Raw genomic sequence first — 19,959 nt, 5'->3', positions numbered from 1 at the left:
TACTCCAGTCTTCAGTGTCACATGATCCTTCAGAAATCATTCTAATATGCTGATTTGGTGGAAATTGTGATACATTTTCTTTTTCAGGATTCTTTGACGAATAGAAAGTTCAAAAGAACTTTTCTGTCACTTTTGATACAATACATCCTTGATGAATCTGTTTTAATTTCTTTAAAACAAATCTTACTGACCCCTTTTAAATGGTAGTTTACATTTTAGAAAATTTTAATTATTAAATGCCTGAACCGTTGGCATGTGCTTCATTGTGTTGCGCCACGGTGCTCAGCAAATGGACTGAGTTTACCTCAGTTTAGTCCTCTGTGTATTTAGAATGCCTGTGTCCAAAATTCACTGAAGACAAATGTCTCAAGGGGATTAATGAAGACACTAGTACTAGAACATCTCACAAACTCTGGTTAATACTAGCTTTGTACTGGTGGAGTTCATAAGTAGTTACAGCTACTAGCATTTTAGGGGTGAATACTAGGTATGTATCAACTGGTAGAGGTGAGGAGTTGAAAAAAATGTTTCCATTTGCAGTTTCCTGTTTGTTATCGAGCACATGATGCCTTTGTGTATGGTCATATCCTGGGTCTACTCTGTGGCCATGATGATCCAGCACATCGTAGCAGAGAAGGAGCAAAGACTGAAAGAGGTGAGAGAATAGACTGAACTGTCCTTTAAAACAAAAAATCCTCTTCTGAGAAACTGAAGCAGTGTCCCTAATAAACCTGAGAGAGATTGAGAGTGGTGCCATGGTTGATGCAAGGTCTTTTACCACAGGTGATGAAGATGATGGGCTTGAATAACGCAGTGCACTGGGTAGCCTGGTTCATCACAGGATTTGTGCAGCTTTCGATCTCAGTGACGGCCCTCACTGCCATACTGAAATACGGCAAAGTCCTCCTACACAGCGATCCCTTTATCATCTGGCTCTTCCTTACAGTCTATGCCGTCGCCACCATCATGTTCTGGTAATGGAGTGTGCCATTCCTAGTTTTTACTCCCTCACTACCTACTTTAATTTTTCAACAAGTAACAATAGTCAAAAGTTGTTCAATGTCATGTAAATGTTCTCTCTGCTTTCTTTTGGGGAAGTTTCCTAGTGTCGGTGTTGTACTCTAAAGCCAAACTGGCTTCAGCATGTGGAGGAATCATCTACTTTCTGAGTTATGTGCCCTACATGTACGTGGCCATAAGAGAAGAGGTGGCTCATGACAAGATCACTGCCTTTGAGAAGTGCATAGCGGTATGAAGACCTCCCATGAATCCCTTTTATGTTCCAATACATTGCCGTAATGTGTTTGTTGGTATCGTAGTTGGCTTTTCTATTGTTCTTGCATACATTTCTCTCATTTGTGATTCTCTCTCTGTGTGTCTGCAGTCTTTAATGTCTACCACAGCGTTCGGTCTGGGGTCTAAGTACTTTGCCCTGTATGAAGTTGCTGGAGTGGGAATCCAGTGGCGCACTCTCAACCAGTCACCTGTAGAGGGCGATGACTTCAACCTCCTGCTGTCTATGGTCATGCTAACCATTGATGCCATTGTATACGGTGTGTTGACCTGGTATATAGAGGCTGTGCATCCAGGTAAGCTGCAGTGCTGTTATTATTGTGTAGTGCAAACACTGCCCACGTTCTTGTTGTTCAGTAACAATTTTACGGTATTTGGTTTTGGTTTTCTTAATGTTTTTTTCTCTTCCAGGGATGTACGGACTACCCCGGCCATGGTATTTTCCCTTGCAGAAATCCTATTGGTTAGGTAGCGGCCGCATAGAGACATGGGATTGGCCGTGGAGTGGCGGCACCAGGCTGAGTGTGATGGAGGAGGACCAGGCTTGTGCTATGGAACACAGACGCTCAGGTATGACTATTGATTCGGATCAGTTACTGTATGTTGACATTTTTGGATAACAGACTAATGATAGGCTGTGTAGGCTAATAGATAACAGTTCTGACTTAGTAATTCTGAATGAATCAGGGGTGTATTTGAAAAGTTGAGCCAAAAGACACAATTAGGAATGAATCTATAAAAAGTAACAATTATCCTCCTAAAATGTAAAAATATATTGAAACAAATGTAGAACCTGCTTAGATTATTTATATTACTATTTATATTTGTCAAGCCAACATACTGATTATCGTTTGTTCGTCCTATTGTTCGTTCTATCATTCGTTCTATCATTTGTTCTATCATTCCATCATTCTATTATTGTATCTTTCTATCTATTGTTCTAACTATCGTTCTATCATTCTGTCCATCTTGACCTTCACACCGTCTTTCAAACATTTAAATTCGGTTTACATTATCAGCTTACACTCTTTGTTAAAGTTAGCATGTGTTGTGTAAAAATAAAGTAAAATTTAAGCTTATTACTAAATTTATGTCTATTTGTTGCTCAGAGGAAACTCGTGGAATTGAAGAAGAACCCAGTCACTTGCCGCTGGTGGTATGCATAGACAAACTGACCAAAGTCTACAAGACGGGCAGAAAACTGGCCCTAAACAAATTGAGCCTAAACCTTCATGAGAACCAAGTTGTCTCTTTCTTGGGACACAATGGGGCTGGCAAGACCACCACTATGTGAGTGTTAGAATATTGTGTTTCATACTGTGTTTGAGTGGTTTATACTCTCTGAACCCATACTGTGCTTGTTATTGAGGCTGACAGTGGCACCCTACGACCTGAAAATTGGATGTATGTATGAAACTGAAGTGTCCTGCAGAAAGTTTATTCTCCAATGAATCTTTCATAGGTCCATTCTCACAGGACTGTTTCCACCCACTTCTGGCTCTGCCACCATATACGGCCATGACATCCGCACAGAGATGGAGCGCATCAGGCAGAATTTGGGCATGTGTCCCCAGCACAATGTTCTGTTTGACAAGCTCAGTGTGGAGGAACACCTGTGGTTCTACTCGCGTCTGAAGGGCATGGCTGAGGAAGATATTCGCAAGGAGATGGACAAGTGGGTTAACGCACTCGCATTTTGTCAACACTTACTTATTCATACCCATACCCAGGTTCACAGAGTTTGTGTGTTGGAATTCACAGGATGATAGAAGATCTTGAATTGTCCAACAAGCGTCACAGTCTGGTTCAGACTCTGTCTGGGGGGATGAAGAGAAAGTTGTCGGTGGCGATTGCATTTGTAGGTGGGTCTCGGGCAGTGATTTTGGATGAACCCACGGCAGGAGTAGACCCATATGCCCGTCGAGCGATCTGGGACCTCATCCTTAAATATAAACAAGGTGATCCTGTCATTACTAATGACGAATACACTACCGTTCAGAAGTTTGGGGTCGGTAATATTAATCGTCTCTTATTCTCAACAAGGCTGCATTTATTTGATCAAAAATACAGTAAAAATAATATTGTGAAATATTATTGACCTCAGACTTTTCAATGGTAGTATATATGCTGAATCAGTTTCCAAATTCATGATCAGTCCAAAACTAGAATCTGTGTGTGAGCAGGTCGCACCATCCTGCTTTCCACTCACCACATGGATGAGGCTGATCTGCTGGGAGACCGTATTGCCATCATCTCTCATGGCAAGCTCAAGTGCTGCGGTTCTCCACTGTTCCTCAAGAGCACATATGGAGACGGCTACAAACTCACACTTGTCAAGAAGCAGAGTGATTCACACACTGCAGGTATGCTCATTTGTGGATTTGCACATTTTAGAAAATTGTAATTATTAATGTCTGAGCTGTCATGTGGGCATTGAGAGTTTGAGTCCAGCTCACATCATTTGATTCCCCACATTTCTTCCTGTCAATAAATGTACCAAAATTCCCTGATATATTCTAAAATTATAAATCAATGCAATTATTAACTGAAACTAAAACTTTTAAACCTTTTAAAACTGTCAATTTATTAAAAAAATTAACTAATTAATCACATTTTTTTCTGTAATTAATCATGATTAAAGACATTGGTGTTTTTAATATTTTTATGTTGTAATAATTTCACAGTTACTCTCCAAATTAATGTAGAAACAACTTAAAGACAGTATATTTTAAATATTTGTTTAATGGCATTTTTTAATGAATGAAGGCCAGTATTACTGATACTGATACTGGTACTGATGTCTCTATGAAAAAAATAAATAAATAAACAATGAAATATCAATAGAGCAGAAGAAAAATCTCCTAGTTCTTCTTCTGCTCTTTCATCTGCCATGGCCCAACATCATGTTTCTGTTCTCAGATCAGTCAAGCCAGTCTCCCTCCTCTTCGATATCTCCATGTTCAGAGAGCAGAGTAACACAGTTCATCCGTCAGTACATTGCTTCCTGCCTGTTGGTATCTGACTCCAACACTGAGCTCTCTTATGTCCTACCGTCAGAGGCTGTCAAGAAAGGCTGTTTCGAGAGGCTGTTTCAGGTACACACTAACAATGTTTTTAGACAGTTGGAAAGACTGAAAGATAATTTGATATCATCAAAATCTTTATTAAATTGAATATGAAGCGTTTGCTGATGGGCACATATGTTGGGTGTGTTTTCCTAAGGCTCTGGAGCAGAGTTTGGATAGCTTGGCCTTGACCAGCTTTGGTGTGATGGACACCACACTGGAGGAAGTCTTTCTGAAGGTATCAGAAGAGGATCTGTCACTGGAGAACAGTGATGCAGGTTAGATGGTCAGATAGATCTGTTGAAGCCATGAGATTTTATTTATGGTTCATTTTTCATATCTCTCTCTTTTTCTCTGTCAGATATGAAGGACTCTCCCGGCGGAGCATCAGCTGGGAAGCCCTCTAATCTGTTAGGAGGGCCACAGTGTGAGGGGGCACCAGCTGCTGCCATGATCCGGCCAGAGGTGGAGCTCAGTAACCTGATGATGTGTTCCAGGCTGAGCCCAAGCCAAGCGTCCCTACAGTCCGGCTCTTCTCTGGGCTCAGTGAGAGGGGATGAAGGGGGACTCTATTCTGACTTCTATGGAGACTACTGCCCACTGTTTGACAACGGCCAGGATCCTGACTCAGCCAGTCTCAGAGGTGAAGAAAATGTTAACGTTATGTTATGTGACGTGACGTGACTGCTCTCAGGATGTGAAGAGACTTTTAACCAGCATAACAAAAAAGGTTTCTGGAACAAATCGCCTACCCTGCCTTTAATAGCAGATTACAAGATAACAAATTATTAACATAATTAAATATTATTTAGCTTTGTCATTTCCTTTTTATGCATTAACTACAGAAAAGTTTTATTAAATAAATTGTATTAAGTATTTTAAAATGTTTAATCAAATGAGAGCCCTAATTATTAATGATTATTCTTTTTTTATTTAATTGCGCAATATTTATAGACACTTTTCTTCATTCATAGCTCAGTTGGTAGTTGTGTTGGTAGACAGGGCAGAAACTCACTAGGAGCCAGTTCTTTTTGCGGTTATATCTTTTTCTGAAGCTTTTAGAAAGAACATTTTGTCTATTGCTGTTTGCCGCTTCTGGACACATAAAGCGGAAGTCTGTGTGAGACAAGTGCATCTCTGAATGGCCTGGAGGTAACAGATAAAGTGCTTACCTACCACTCAGTGTACTATATACCTTCTGTGCTCCAGATGAAGAGTCCTCTGCGGAGCCAACCATACTGGACGGCCAGGGCAGCTTAAAGCTTGAGGGCTGGTGGCTGAAACTTCGGCAGTTTCACGGGCTGATAGTGAAAAGGTTTCACTGTGCGAAGAGGAACACCAAGGGCATTTTCTCACAGATCCTGCTGCCTGCTTTCTTCGTCTGTGTGGCCATGACTGTAGCTCTATCTGTGCCTGAGATTGGTAAGGAGGACACAGGGCACCTTGAGTTGTGATTTGTTGTATGTGCTGTTTTTATAGTGAAGGTAGGAACTGGCAGTGTGATCACAATCTTATATCACAACATAAGTAATTTTATATCAAGGTATTTAACATTATATATAGTCAAACCAATTATTCAGACATTTTTGATATTTTTGATATATTTTTACTAGTGGGTGCAGGTCACTAGTTCATTTATGTAAGTGAGTATAGCAAAATAAAGTAAACTGTGACATATTATACCCAGAAATTCTTCATACAGTGGACTACCAGTAAAATTTATAAAAATTTGGAACCAAAAATTATTCAGACACTTTGACCTGACCATGTTTTGCTTAAGTGTTTTCTGACATAATTAAGATTAATTGTTTCTGACACAGTTTAACTCTGAGATCTTGTCGTATTTTATTACCTTTTTTTTTAAACTATAGTGAATAAACTGTATTAATGAATGAAATGTTCAAGGTGTCTAAATAAATTTTGGTTTGACTGTATATATATTAATATAGTTATTTTTGTTGGAAGTCTAATGGAAAAATAATGTATTCACTACCATTTAAAATTTGAGGTCAGTAAGTTTTGATCAAAAATAACAGTAAAGACAATTATGATGTTACAATGAATTTCTATTTCAAATAAATGTTGTTCTTGTGAACATTTTTGAACATCAAAGAAACCTGAAAAAAAATCTGAGTTTCACAGTTTCCACAAAAATATCATGCTTGTTTTCAACACTGAAAATAATAAGAAATCTTTCTTGTGCTTCATGTGACACTGAAAACTGGAGAAATGGCTGCTAAAAATTCAGCTTTGCCATCATAGGAATTAGTTACAATATAATTATTTAAAATATATAAAATTGAAAACAGATGTTTTAAATATTTTATATTATTTAACAATATTAAAAATTGTAATAATATTTCACAATACAGTATGACTGTTTTTACTATAGTTTTGATCAAATAAATACAGCCTTGGTGAGCATTAAATGCTTTCCAAATGAAAGAACCACTAACTTTGATTTGAACTGTTTTAAGGGGCAGTATCATTTTTAATATATCTTTATGGATATAATTTAATCAGAGCAGTGGACATCTGGCACTAAAATGATGCAGATCTTAATTAGCCTTAAGTGAAGGCTGTTCTGAATCTGATGTTCTCTCTTTGGTTTTGTAGGTGACCTTCCTCCACTGATTCTGTCTCCATCTCAGTATCACAACTACACACAGCCTCGTGGAAACTTCATCCCTTATGCCAATGAAGACAGACTTCAGTACAGGTAAATAACACTTTAAATATCTAAAGACTTCTTTGCCAGTTAATTACAGTAAGAACTGATTGTATTAAAAGTAAAATGAAGACACACACATCATCTCTCTCAATCTTTCTCAACCTTTCTTTGCTTCAGGAGTAAACTTTCTCCAGACGCAGGCCCACAGAGAATTGTTAATACCCTCCGTCTACCCTCTGGAGTTGGTGCGACTTGTGTACTGAAAACTCCCTTCAACAGCACTCTGGACCAACTGGCACAAACTCTGAATCCTTATGCAAACAACTCCAAAACCCTGGCAGCCCGCTACTTTGACTCTATGTGTTTGGATTCCTTCACACAGGGTGTACCTTTATCAAACTTTGTGCCCCCGCCGCCCTCTCCTGCCCCCTCTGATGACCCAGAGGCCCATTTTGAAGATGGCCTTTGGAATTACACTGCCGCTCCTCCTACTACTGTCCGAGGTCAGAGTTTACAGGTGTATGGTTAAATATGCTTGTTTTCTTTTCATCAAAGCTCAGCACATTATAAATTTAAAGTAAAAGTGCTGCAGTATCTTAATTTTTAGCGATTTTTACAATTTAAAATATCCATTTCTGTTTTAATACATTTTATTTCTGATAGCAAAGCTAAATTTTCATGATCCTTTAGAAATCATTCTAATTTTATGCTCAAGAAACATTTCTTGTTATTATCAATGTTGAAAACAGTTTTTTTTTTTAATACTGTGATACTTTTTTCAGGATTCTTTGAAGAATAGAAAGTTCAAAACATTTATCTGAAATAGAAGTCATTTGTAAAATTACAAATGTTTTACCTTTTGTTCACTTTTGATCAGTTTAATTTGGTTTATTTTGCACTTTTTCATCAAATATTATTAATAGATGCCATTTTAGTAATTTTTAGTAAAAATGACAAAAATAAATGAGTATGATATGATGAAATACTGACAAAAAAATGAACACTGATCGGCAGCCAATAAATATAAAAGAAAACAGTGATTCATACTGAACGTTATGCAAATTTGGAGATGATATCAGAAATTAATTCTTGTGCTGCACACCTGCTGACTAATGCTAAAAGTGAAAAATGTATTTTCCTTGCATAATTGTAGATTATTCTGAGACATCCTGTGTGCCGACTCTGTCTTTTTCCCTGAAGCTGTGTAATATGTATTCTTCCTCTCACCCTGCTGTGCTCCCACAGAGATGGCGACTTCCCCCCCCACACTGCCCTTGACCATTCGAGAGCCGGTGCGCTGTATCTGCTCCATGCAGGGCACGGGCTTCTCCTGCCCCAGTGGAGTCGGGGGCCGACCACCCCTCATGAAGGTAGTAACCGGAGACATCTTGGTGGACATCACAGGTCGCAACGTGTCCGAATATCTCCTGTACACCTCTGATCGTCTCAGATTACACAGGTAATCTTCTGAAAGGGTGTCAAAGTGATCATAATATACTATTTTATTTATTTCCCTAAGGTCTACTATTGTTAAAGTATTTTACACCACAAACATAGTAATTTAGACCTTTAGTAGCTGCAGAGAGATTTAGAATTAAGATGGCTGTTTTTTTTTTGGTACTGTACCTTTAAGAGTTTTATATAAACACCCTCTTTAAATGTGAAACACTTGTTCCGTATTTGTGGGTTTGCTGCCAGATCCAATAAAGTTTTTAATGAGCCTCTTTGCAATGCTATCAAAGTGACAGGGCAGTCCAAGTTGCTGAATACTGGATATTTTGTAATATGGTACAATATGATTGGTCATTTATAAATGTGCTTGTGTTTTTATCCTTATGACATCACTGCAAACCAATATTTTCTGGACGAGCAGTTTGTGCAGTTCAATTTCGATAAATGGACTTTGTGGACTGGCGAGACGCTTTGAGTTTTGAATGTTGTTTATTGTAGTGTAGTGTATTGAACACTTATTTCTAGACATTAAAGGGTTAGTTCACCCAAAAATGAAAATAATGTCATTTATTACTCACCCTCATGCCCTTCCACACCCGTAAGACCTTTGTTAATCTTCGGAACACAAATTAAGATATTTTTGTTGAAATCCGATGGCTCAGTGAGGCCTCCATTGCCAGCAATGAAAAACTACTAAAAACATATTTAAATCAGTTCATGTGAGTACAGTGGTTCAATATTAATATTATAAAGCGACGAGAATATTTTTGGTGCGCCAAAAAAAAACAAAATAACAACTTATATAGTGATGGCCGATTTCAAAATACTGCTTCAGGAAGCTTCGGAGCATTATCAATCAGTGTGTCGAATCAGCGGTTCGGAGCGCCAAAGTCACGTGATTTCAGCAGTTTGGCGGTTTGACACGCGATCCGAATCATGATTCGATACGCTGATTCATAACGCTCCGAATCTTCCTGAAGCAGTGTTTTGAAATCGGCCATCACTATATAAGTCATTATTTTGTTTTTTTTGGGGGGGCACCAAAAATATTCTCGTCGCTTTATAATATTAATATTGAACCACTGTACTTGCATGAACTGACTTAAATATGTTTTTAGTACATTAATGGTTCTTGAGAGAGGAAATGTCATTGCTGGCTATGGAGGCCTCACTGAGCCATCGGATTTCAACAAAAATATCTTAATTTGTGTTCCGAAGATTAACGAAGGTCTTACGGGTGTGGAACGACATGAGGGTGAGTAATAAATGACAGAATTTTCATTTTTGGGTGAACTAACCCTTTAAGGAAAATGCTTTTTTTTTTTTTTTTTTTTTTCAAAATATGACTTCTTTAAAGGCCCTGTCCCAAATGGCACACTTCTATGCACTTTCGGTCTTGTGGACTTACAATGGCTGCCGTGTGCGCGAGTCCGTTAAGTCCCCGAGACCGTAGGGTGTCCCATTTGTCAATTTTAGGCTTCAGAAGGGTGCTTGCGAGCGCCCCCTTTGTGGCCGATATGCGCCCTCGATGCGCACTTTTGCTGAGCCCGCACTGGTGCGAGCTCCGCGGCAGACTTCTTCCCGACAGTCAAAGCGGCGTTACGTCACGAAAGTGCGGACTCGTAGGAAGGCCGTGAGTGTTTAGGGTTCCATTTGGGATAGGGCCAAAGTCTCGATGTAACAGAAGTAGCGACAGAACTTTTCTTACGTATTGTATTCGAGTCAAATGGATTTTCAAAGAAAAAAGTGTAAGGCGGTCTTGGTTCAATCTAATAGTTGTTGATTGGATGGAAGCAGATCTGAATGTGTGTTTTAGGTCAATTTAAAAAAGTAGTGCCATTTAAGTGGACTAAATGATTGTAGAAGTCTGACAAAGTGCACTAGAATATTGAGTTTTGACTGTTTTGGTCAGCATTTTAATTAAAAAATACAATGTCAAAACATTTTTTTGAAAATGAAACATGCATGGATGAATCATTCACAATAAGAACAAAAATTGTATTTAGAAAACAGATAGGGTGAATTTCCATTTCAGGCCAACTTTAAATTAAGATCTCATCCATTTTAGACTTTTTTTACCTTTCAAATTAACTCAAAACTGCATGTTTTTTTTTCTTATCCTGTAGATATGGAGGCTTTACTGTAGGAAACATTCAGAAATCTGTCCCAGCATCCTTCGGGAGAAAAACACAACCTATGGTGCGCAAAATAGCAGTGAGGCGATCCTCACAGGCAAGTCAGAGCATCTTTTCCCTTTATAGCTAATATTTTTTTATAGCTAATATTTCATCATAGGTTTAATGTTTTTGTATTGATCTGCAGGTGCTTTACAATAACAAAGGATATCACAGTATGCCCACTTACCTAAATGTCCTCAACAATGCCATCCTCAGAGCCAATCTGCCCAGTAGTAAAGGAAACCCTGCTGCATACGGTGAGTTCACCGGCTGAATTAACTGAAGCTAACTAGCTAGGAGTGTTTATGTAGAAACAGTGATTGAAAACTTTGATTGACAGTTTTCTTTTTCTGTAATTGTGACTTCTTTTTAAGTCATCTTAATTCTGTTGGTTTTTGTCATAAAGATTGTTTAGATGCACTGAAAATCCTGTATATGCTCACGTTCACAGGCATCACAGTGACCAATCATCCCATGAACAGAACGAGTGCCAGTCTTTCTTTGGATTATCTGTAAGTCTCTTACTCTCCTCTCTGCTTCCTGTTCCAACCCTTTAAACACTCATTGCTTATTTATTATTTATTTGTTGGTTTATTTTAAGAATAAATGCAACTTCCATGAAATGGAAGTTGCAATAGTCTTTTCTTCCCTATTGTGAAGTATATCTGAGTAAAACTGCTTCTCGAACAAGAAAAAAAATGGTGGGACTTGATTTTGAGATCAATCATTCCATCATTAACCATGACTGCTTTGAAGCAGGGGATTTTCAAGAGGGGATTTTTCTGTTATGAAAAATCGGGTAGATTTAGCAATATAGCGGGTATATGATGTATATTACAACGGTATGATGAACTATATGACTTTCTCCACTGACGTTCTGAGTTGTTCAAAGCATTTCTAAGAATTTTAGAAGGCTAATAATGCTAATAATTTCAAACAGCTAATAATGTGTTGCTAGTCAAGCAAAAGGCTAATCATATTAATTACTGTTATGTGTCCGATGTTGTAAAAAGCGATACCATTGTGCAGCTCAGTTAGTTGACCGTGTGGATCTCTGAGCTCGTGCGAGTGAGTGGAGGCAGGGCTAATTAGCATATTCATAGATCTGCGTATATTAAATGAAGCAAGGGTGTAGAGTTACATTTAAGCCATTTTAAGGCATGAAGACATTTTTTTCTCCTCAAAAAAATGTTTAAATATGTCATTTTGGTGATCAAAGATAAGTTTTAAGTGATAAAATTAATGACTACAGGGGGACTATACAATATTAAAAAAATAAATAAATAAAAATGGTAAATTTTGATTTCATAATGACTTTAAATAGGGACAGTACAAAAAACATGATTCCAGCCAAAGAGCTGAAAAATATGCATTGTACATAGAGAATATATGCTGTATATGCTAATTTACATCTCAGATCCCTAGAAAGGCTTTTCTCTAAACAAACAAAAAAACAAAACTACCAACCCTGCTTACCTTTGGTTAACACTTTTAACTAATATAATATACTCATACATACACGCATATATATCTATATATATATCTCTATATATATATATATATATATCTCTCTCTCTCTATATATATATATATATATATATATATACGCATCTAAACAAAAACATTAAATAGCTATTTTAGGGATATATATATATATATATATATATACTGTACATATAGTTAAAAATTATTTTAAAAAATGATTTATTAAAATTTAAATTGCGTACAGCTCTGGTTTGTCTTAAACTAGTGCTTAACCAATTACTGTAAAGGCTTTATGTCATGTACTGCTTTTATTTCAGTTTTATTTCAGTTGGCAATATGTTCCTCGTTGAGAGCCAGCCCTTTAGAGAAAAGCTCTTTTAAAAAGCTCTTTCTGATTTAATATCCGGTCTCCATCTCTTTCTAGGCTTCAGGGCACTGATGTGGTTATTGCCATCTTCATCATTGTAGCAATGTCCTTTGTGCCAGCGAGTTTCGTGGTCTTCCTGGTAGCAGAAAAATCCACCAAGGCCAAACACCTGCAGTTTGTCAGTGGATGTGACCCTGTCACTTACTGGCTAGCAAACTACATATGGGACATGGTAGGGTGAACGAGAGACTATGTGGGATTCGGTGTCTATTCACAAACAAGAACAGCCCTGAGGGCTAAATTGTTTACACACAATTTTCTTTTGTCCTTTCTTCGCTAGCTGAACTACCTGGTTCCAGCCACGTGCTGTGTCCTAATTCTGTTTGTGTTCGACCTTCCTGCGTACACGTCACCTACAAATTTCCCGGCAGTGATCTCTCTCTTCCTTCTTTATGGGTAAGCTCTTTCTGCATGAAGACATGGAGTGACAATAAATAAAATTGTTAAATTGTTAAATAAAATTTTTATTAGTCTTGAAAAACCCACATAAAATGTGACATTTCACTCTCTCTTTCTAGCTGGTCTATAACCCCCATCATGTATCCAGCCTCTTTCTGGTTTGAGGTGCCCAGCACTGCTTATGTTTTCCTCATAGTCATTAATCTCTTCATTGGCATCACAGCAACGGTGGCCACTTTCCTCCTACAGCTGTTTGAGCATGACAAGGTACATCAGAGAGAGAAATTGTTTAGCATCATACATTTTTATCACTCATGGCATGTATATTGTATATAAACTGGTGTCCTGTTGCTTTTTTAAAGGCAATGGCAAGACACAAATTCAGTTTAGACAGAATGATTAAATATGTTAGGTAAAATATTATGCAATTTAAAATGTACATAATCAAATGTCTGTAAAAAGGAAATTTCCCAAATGTCTGATTCTTAGCCAATTGGCTTAATGTCATTTCTCAAAGTGGAAAAAATAGCATTCTCAAAGTTTATTTATTTTTTTTTTTTAAATATGGCAGACCATTCTCTTATACCTTGACCAATTACAAACATTTCCTGTAAATGGAAAAAACACTCTCAAACCCCTTAGCCTTTGATGAATTACTGTATATTTATTTTGATTCATTTATCTAAATATCCTATTAATAAATCAAAATAAGATACATATATATATATATATATATTCAAAATAAAATATATATTCAGATAAATAATTCAGAATAAATAAATATAATCCATCAAAGTGTATAAATATAATGTTTATATTAAATAAAATATTCATATGTTTTTCTCTGTAGGGGAGCTGCAAATGTAAATGTATTTGCAAATTTATTTTTTTATTTGTTTTTCATTTTTTTATTTGCACAAAAAGTTGACCCATTTAGCAATGGGGTTAGGGTGCATATGCACTTTTCTTGGTGTTTTCCTTTTGAATTTTTTTTTTGTTTTGTTTTGTTTTCTGTGACAAAGCGTTATTTCGATGTAATGCTCATTATTTTGATGAAATGTCTGCATCTTACTTAAATGGTGGATTTGGTCCATCCCACCTCAGTGTTCTTGACCTTCGATTGTATCTAATGTTTAATATCTTATAACAATGTAGCATTTTATCACTAATATATGTTTGTTTGTATTTTTTTACCTTAGGATCTGAAGTTGGTAAACAGCTATCTGAAGTCTTGTTTTCTCATCTTTCCTAACTATAACCTTGGTCATGGATTGATGGAGATGGCCTACAATGAGTATATCAATGAGTATTACGCCAAGATAGGTGTGTTTGTGCGTTCCCCATCCCAGGGCACTGTTGAAGACTTTTTTTTTTCTCTTTTCAAATGGTTAAATGCCTTCTTTTCCCTGCAGGCCAGTTTGATAAGGTGAAGTCTCCATTTGAATGGGACATTGTGACACGGGGACTGGTGGCAATGACCATTGAGGGTTTTGTTGGCTTTCTCATTACAATTCTGTGCCAGTACAACTTCCTCAGGAAAGCCCAGTGAGTGTTTCATTGTATACAATGTGTGTGTCTTTGACAGTTAAAAAGGAAAATGTTCTAAAGGTCACTGTTTTCTTCTCACTGAAGGAGAGTGCCTGTCAGCAGTCAGCCAGTTGATGACGATGATGTTGACGTGGCCTGTGAGAGACGAAGAGTGCTGAGGGGAGATGCTGACAGTGACATGCTGAAGATCGACAACCTAACCAAGGTCAGGCACTCCATGACATTTCAAAAACTTTTTCTTAACCCTGTCTGATCAGACCTGAATCAAAGTCCCTTTAAGACAAGTCATTTCACTCGGCAGCCATCTTTGAAATGCCTCTCGGGCATGCAAGTGTAGCTCCTATATCTTTGAATGGGGAAACATTGAATTCTCCAAAGCTGTTTGCGAATGTTTCAATTAAATTTAATATTTGAAATCACCAATGAAATCTGACAACAACTGTCTCTTCAATTTGTTTCTGAACGCTTGAATCATGACAAAAAAAGGCATTTTTTCAGGCTAGATCAAGCTAACTGCGCGTCTCTATAGGAAGCGCGCGTCTGACTGTTTCTATAGGAACCGGAGCTTCTAACGGCCGCTGCAGTGACGCGATGACTTTACCAATTGGTGATTGGCTCTTATTTAGAAGGCGGGACTTATTCCGCCATATTGTGCATTGCACTTTCTCCCATTCAAAACAATACGAGTGACACGTCTTGTGTTATTCTATAGTCTTTGCCTGAACCCATCAATCTGATGTTCTTAGAGCCTGCGTCTCCTTACAGGTGTACAAGTCTCGTAAGATGGGCCGGATCCTGGCAGTGGACCGTTTGTGTCTGGGAGTCCGTCCTGGGGAGTGCTTTGGGCTGCTGGGAGTTAACGGAGCAGGAAAGACCACCACCTTCAAAATGCTGACAGGAGATGAGAGCACAACTGGGGGAGAAGCCTTTATCCAGGGACACAGGTGCTACATTCAGACTGTCATAACAGATTTTTTTGTTTGTTTTTGTTTTTTTTGGGGAAGAATATAGAATACAACTTAAAAGTTGATTTTCTTTTACTCTGTTTGTTATATTTTAAGCATAAACCAATAATTTATGTTTAAAACAAACGAAAATCAATTTGCCCAGGAATAATAAAAATGAAACTTAATTCAAACAAGTCTTATTATCTTATACAATTTTATTTCTCAAGTAATTTTTTTTAAATTGACCTATTGTAAGGAAGTTTTGATGTTAGCATGTGTCTATGCTAACGACACTATTGATTAATTTTCAGTAGGTATTTTTTGACAGAATATAGAATATATCTTAAATTAAGTTGATACTGTAGTTTTACAGTTTTGTTAAATCTTTAAGCATAAACATCCAATAAATATTGTTTGTTTAAAACAAGAAGAATGCTTTGCCATCACAGAAATAAATAATATTTTAAAATATATTCAAATACAAAGCATTTAATTTAAATTGTAATAATATTTCACAATATTACTGTTTTTACTGTATGTTCATCAAATAAATGCAGCCTTGGTGAGCGTAAGAGATTTCTTTGAAAAACATAAAAAAAAACTTAATTAGTGTTAGATAGATAGATAGATAGATAGATAGATAGATAGATAGATAGATGGGTTAAATCTTTTTGATGTTTTCTTATTTAATCCATGTTGTATATGTACTACTAATGTAAATGGCTTGGTCAGAATGAGTCTTTCATTGTCCTGCAGTATCTTGCGGGAGCTTTTACGAGTGCAGCAGAGCATCGGTTACTGCCCACAGTTTGACGCTCTGTTTGATGACCTGACTGCTCGAGAACATCTGGAGCTGTACACACGCCTCCGCGGCATCCACTGGAAAGATGAGGAACGGGTGAGCACACAGACACAACTCTGTGTAGTCACAGCATTCTGTAAATGGTTGTCATGCACTTATCGGTGATAGTCAAGTATGGATAAGAGCTCATGAAAGCTCTCTTGAAATCACTTTGAAAAAGCACTTATCAATCTATAATTGTTAACTGCAGTTTAAAGTTAATTGTTAGATGTGTACTTACTGTCGAGAATAAAATATCACATTTTTTATGAGTTCTTCCTACTATCTTGTTATATCTCACTCTCTCTCATTCGCTCTCACTTTGTGTCCTGAAGGTGGTTCAGTGGGCTCTGGAGAAGTTGGAGTTGTCCAAGTATGCTGACAAACCTGCTGGCACCTACAGTGGAGGCAACAAACGCAAACTCTCTACAGCTATTGCTTTGATTGGATACCCCTCACTCATCTTTCTGGTTAGATCTGCCTGTCACTCTTCCCTTACCATTCTCCACTCTCACTGCAAAAATTATTTTCTTAATCAGTAATTTTTTTACAACTGAGCTGTGTTTAATTACTGTAAGCAGGTCTAAGCATGATCTTGTTTGTCATTACAGGATGAGCCCACCACAGGTATGGACCCAAAGGCTCGTCGGTTCTTATGGAACCTCATTCTTGACATCATCAAGACAGGACGTTCTGTAGTGTTGACGTCACACAGGTGTGGTAACCTATAGAAATTTTGTTTTCGGTTTTTATATTTAATTTTGGTCACACTTTAGATTTAGATTTTTAGAACTACAAATTTTGCCTCAATAAACTCCCAATTACTGCTTATTAATAGTTAGTAAGTTAGTTGTTAAGTTCAGGTATTGGGATTAAGGGATGTAGAATATGGTCATGTAGAATAAGGCATTAAAATGTGCTTTATAAGTATAATAAACAGCCAGTATCCTAGTAATATGCATGCTAAAAAGCAGTGTTGGGGGTAATGCATTACAAGTAACTTGTTACGTAATCAGATTGCTTTTTCAAGTAACTAGTAAAGTAATGCATTACTTTTTCAATTTACAACAAAATATCCAAGTTACTTTTTCAAATAAGTAACGCAAGTTACTTTTTCACATTTATTGATTGACAGCTCTCCTGTCCTGTTCATGTTGAAAGAAATAAGGTGCCGAGAAGTTGTGTGCTGTGTGAACATGACGGTTATTGTAGTTCTAGACTAAATGTGAATATGCATTTACTCATCTCACTTGCACAAAAACATTCAGTATTCCTCAAAATGAATAAAAACAGTGAAATACAATCTCAGAATTTTATGCAAACCTGTAATAATTAACTATATTAAATTACACATGTACTTTATATATTTAATCTCACTTTATTAACCAGTGTCTTTGCTGCTGACCTTCAATGATCTAATTCAACCATACTAATAAGCAAAATTTACTTAAGATTAAGAGTGTTGAACTTCCTCCTCCTGTATCCTATTCTTCTGCGATCCAGAATGGCAGCACAGCTGAAAGGTTTGTTTGAGCTGCGCCCTCTACTGTACAGGTGTAAATATGCATTTCCTTCAGCCTGAGACTTATTCATTTCACTTTTGGTGTGAAAGAGCCTTAACATTTGCCAAAAATAAAACTTTTTTTGTTGTTATTAAAAAACAAACAAACAAGCAAGCCCAGCCCAGGTGAGAAAAAGTAACGCAAAAGTAATATAACGCATTACTTTTCATTAAATGTAACTAACGCAATTAGTAACACAATATTGTGATGCATTACTTTTAAAAGTAACTTTCCCCAACACTGCTAATAAGCAACTAGTTAACTGAGAATTGGACCCTTAACTAAAGTGTTACCTTAATTTTAATAGCAGTGACCTTTCGCTCTGTAATGTACTGATATGTTTATTTGCAGTATGGAGGAGTGTGAAGCCTTATGCACTAGACTGGGCATCATGGTTAACGGCAGATTCAAGTGTTTGGGAAGCATCCAGCATCTCAAAAACAGGTTTGAAGACTCTTAGCCACTAAAATATGGGATTCATCTGTGCAGTGCACATATACATTTTACCACACTTTTCTTTTTTTATTTGTTTCAGATTTGGGGATGGATACATGATAACAGTACGCACTAAGACCACCACTAGTGTCAAGGAAGTGATAAGGTTTTTCAACAGAAATTTTCCAGAGGCCGTCCTAAAGGTGCATCAAAGGATTAATATTCAGTACTAAAAATACAAAGTATTTTTGGCAGAATATATAATATATTTTGAATTAAGTTGATTTTTGTACCTTATACTTTTAAGCATAAAACTTTAAGAAAATAGATAAGGTTGTGTGAGGCCAAATTACAGACTATTTTTTTTTTTTGCATAAACTTGCAGTTTTATGCATTCGTATTTATATTAAATGTTTTTATAGACTAAATACCATAAAGCCATTCTAGATATAGAAACAATATTTTTTACTTTTTACCATGTAGTGAGGTGCCATGTGTGGTTTTACCTGCAGTGATCTAATTGGAGTACTTTTTAATTTAAATAAGAATAGAGTTCTAACTCAGTAATATTTAAATTTCACCCTTTAAAAACGAGGTTGTTAAAAGTTTTATAGATATTGTTTGTGTATTAAATTTACATCCGTGTCCTATCTCAAGCTACTCTACTTTCAGCTCAAGCTTTTGGACACCCGTGCTGATCTATGTTATCAGTTTGGATTGTAATATATAAGACAATGAGTTTTCATATTTGTAGAAAGTTGCAAGAAGCTCTCACAAGGTGTTTTTGTGCAATGCTGACAAAACTAAGCATACATGTGTGTATATTTTGAGCTTGCTTCGCTTGCAGTAAAAATTGTAAACTTCTGCGTATTCCTTCACCTAAGGAGCGGCACCACACCAAGATTCAGTACCAGCTGAAGTCAGAGAACATCTCTCTGGCTCAGGTCTTTAGCAAAATGGAGCAGGTGGTGGAGGTGCTGAGCATCGAGGATTATTCTGTGAGCCAGACAACCCTGGACAACGTAAGTATATCTCAGAGAAATGATACAGTAATAAAGAAAGAGTGAAGTAATGAAAGTGAATTAAGCAGTAGTTTCTTTGACTGACAGCTGGTCAAAATCCATTATATGGATGCAAAAGAACTAAATGTGTACAATATTAACCCAAAAGCTGCATATACTGTAACAAGAAAAAGTAATATCTTATTATCTTTTCTTAGGTCTTTGTTAACTTTGCAAAAAAGCAAAGTGATAACTTAGAACAGCAAGAAAGTTCCCCATCTAGTGCTGGTCAGTCGCCACTGCAGCGGCTGCTAAGCATCCTCAGGCCTCGTCCCGCTAACACAGAACTCAACGCTCTTGTAAGCGAAGAGCCAGATGAACTTGAGAGTGATGATGACGAAGGATTGATCAGCTTTGAGGAAGAGAGGGTAAGACTTGGGACATAAAATCTGTGTTTCATTTAATGAGATTCAATTCAATTAAATCTTAAATTCTTGGCACAGTCTGCATAAGACTTATTGCTCTTTTACTCGTATTACCAGTCTTCTTGGGTTATGATTTATAAAGACATAAAGAACAATTCGGGTGAGCTTCTTATGGATTCAGAATCAGACTGTGGCTGCTGTAATGTCAAAAAAGTGAAGTGTATGAAAGAA

The 19,959-nt window shown here is 37.0% G+C and overlaps 1 protein-coding gene across 3 annotated transcripts in view; it reads left to right on the top strand.

Annotated features, from left to right (window-relative positions):
• The window catches only part of abca2 (ATP-binding cassette, sub-family A (ABC1), member 2), a 71,076-nt gene that overhangs the window by 47,374 nt on the left and 3,743 nt on the right, over positions 1-19,959 (top strand). For all 3 annotated transcript variants that reach the window (XM_051892632.1, XM_051892631.1, XM_051892633.1), the window contains 33 exons: positions 541-655; positions 784-974; positions 1,099-1,249; positions 1,385-1,589; positions 1,705-1,863; positions 2,403-2,583; positions 2,756-2,968; positions 3,055-3,251; positions 3,477-3,656; positions 4,213-4,388; positions 4,516-4,636; positions 4,720-5,001; positions 5,568-5,780; positions 6,975-7,077; positions 7,207-7,532; positions 8,275-8,488; positions 10,608-10,713; positions 10,804-10,915; positions 11,110-11,170; positions 12,568-12,742; positions 12,851-12,966; positions 13,089-13,236; positions 14,169-14,292; positions 14,382-14,514; positions 14,602-14,722; positions 15,283-15,461; positions 16,221-16,362; positions 16,641-16,775; positions 16,917-17,020; positions 18,219-18,311; positions 18,403-18,505; positions 19,187-19,324; positions 19,522-19,731. In XM_051892632.1, the coding sequence (XP_051748592.1) occupies positions 541-655; positions 784-974; positions 1,099-1,249; positions 1,385-1,589; positions 1,705-1,863; positions 2,403-2,583; positions 2,756-2,968; positions 3,055-3,251; positions 3,477-3,656; positions 4,213-4,388; positions 4,516-4,636; positions 4,720-5,001; positions 5,568-5,780; positions 6,975-7,077; positions 7,207-7,532; positions 8,275-8,488; positions 10,608-10,713; positions 10,804-10,915; positions 11,110-11,170; positions 12,568-12,742; positions 12,851-12,966; positions 13,089-13,236; positions 14,169-14,292; positions 14,382-14,514; positions 14,602-14,722; positions 15,283-15,461; positions 16,221-16,362; positions 16,641-16,775; positions 16,917-17,020; positions 18,219-18,311; positions 18,403-18,505; positions 19,187-19,324; positions 19,522-19,731 (5,227 nt within the window). The remainder of the gene's footprint in view (positions 1-540; positions 656-783; positions 975-1,098; positions 1,250-1,384; positions 1,590-1,704; positions 1,864-2,402; positions 2,584-2,755; positions 2,969-3,054; positions 3,252-3,476; positions 3,657-4,212; positions 4,389-4,515; positions 4,637-4,719; positions 5,002-5,567; positions 5,781-6,974; positions 7,078-7,206; positions 7,533-8,274; positions 8,489-10,607; positions 10,714-10,803; positions 10,916-11,109; positions 11,171-12,567; positions 12,743-12,850; positions 12,967-13,088; positions 13,237-14,168; positions 14,293-14,381; positions 14,515-14,601; positions 14,723-15,282; positions 15,462-16,220; positions 16,363-16,640; positions 16,776-16,916; positions 17,021-18,218; positions 18,312-18,402; positions 18,506-19,186; positions 19,325-19,521; positions 19,732-19,959) is intronic.

The sequence above is a fragment of the Ctenopharyngodon idella genome, chromosome 5 (assembly GCF_019924925.1).
Source record: "Ctenopharyngodon idella isolate HZGC_01 chromosome 5, HZGC01, whole genome shotgun sequence".
Classification (NCBI taxonomy): domain Eukaryota; kingdom Metazoa; phylum Chordata; class Actinopteri; order Cypriniformes; family Xenocyprididae; genus Ctenopharyngodon; species Ctenopharyngodon idella.
Note: the sequence above shows the minus strand (reverse complement) of the source record. Positions and strands in the feature narration are given on the sequence as shown.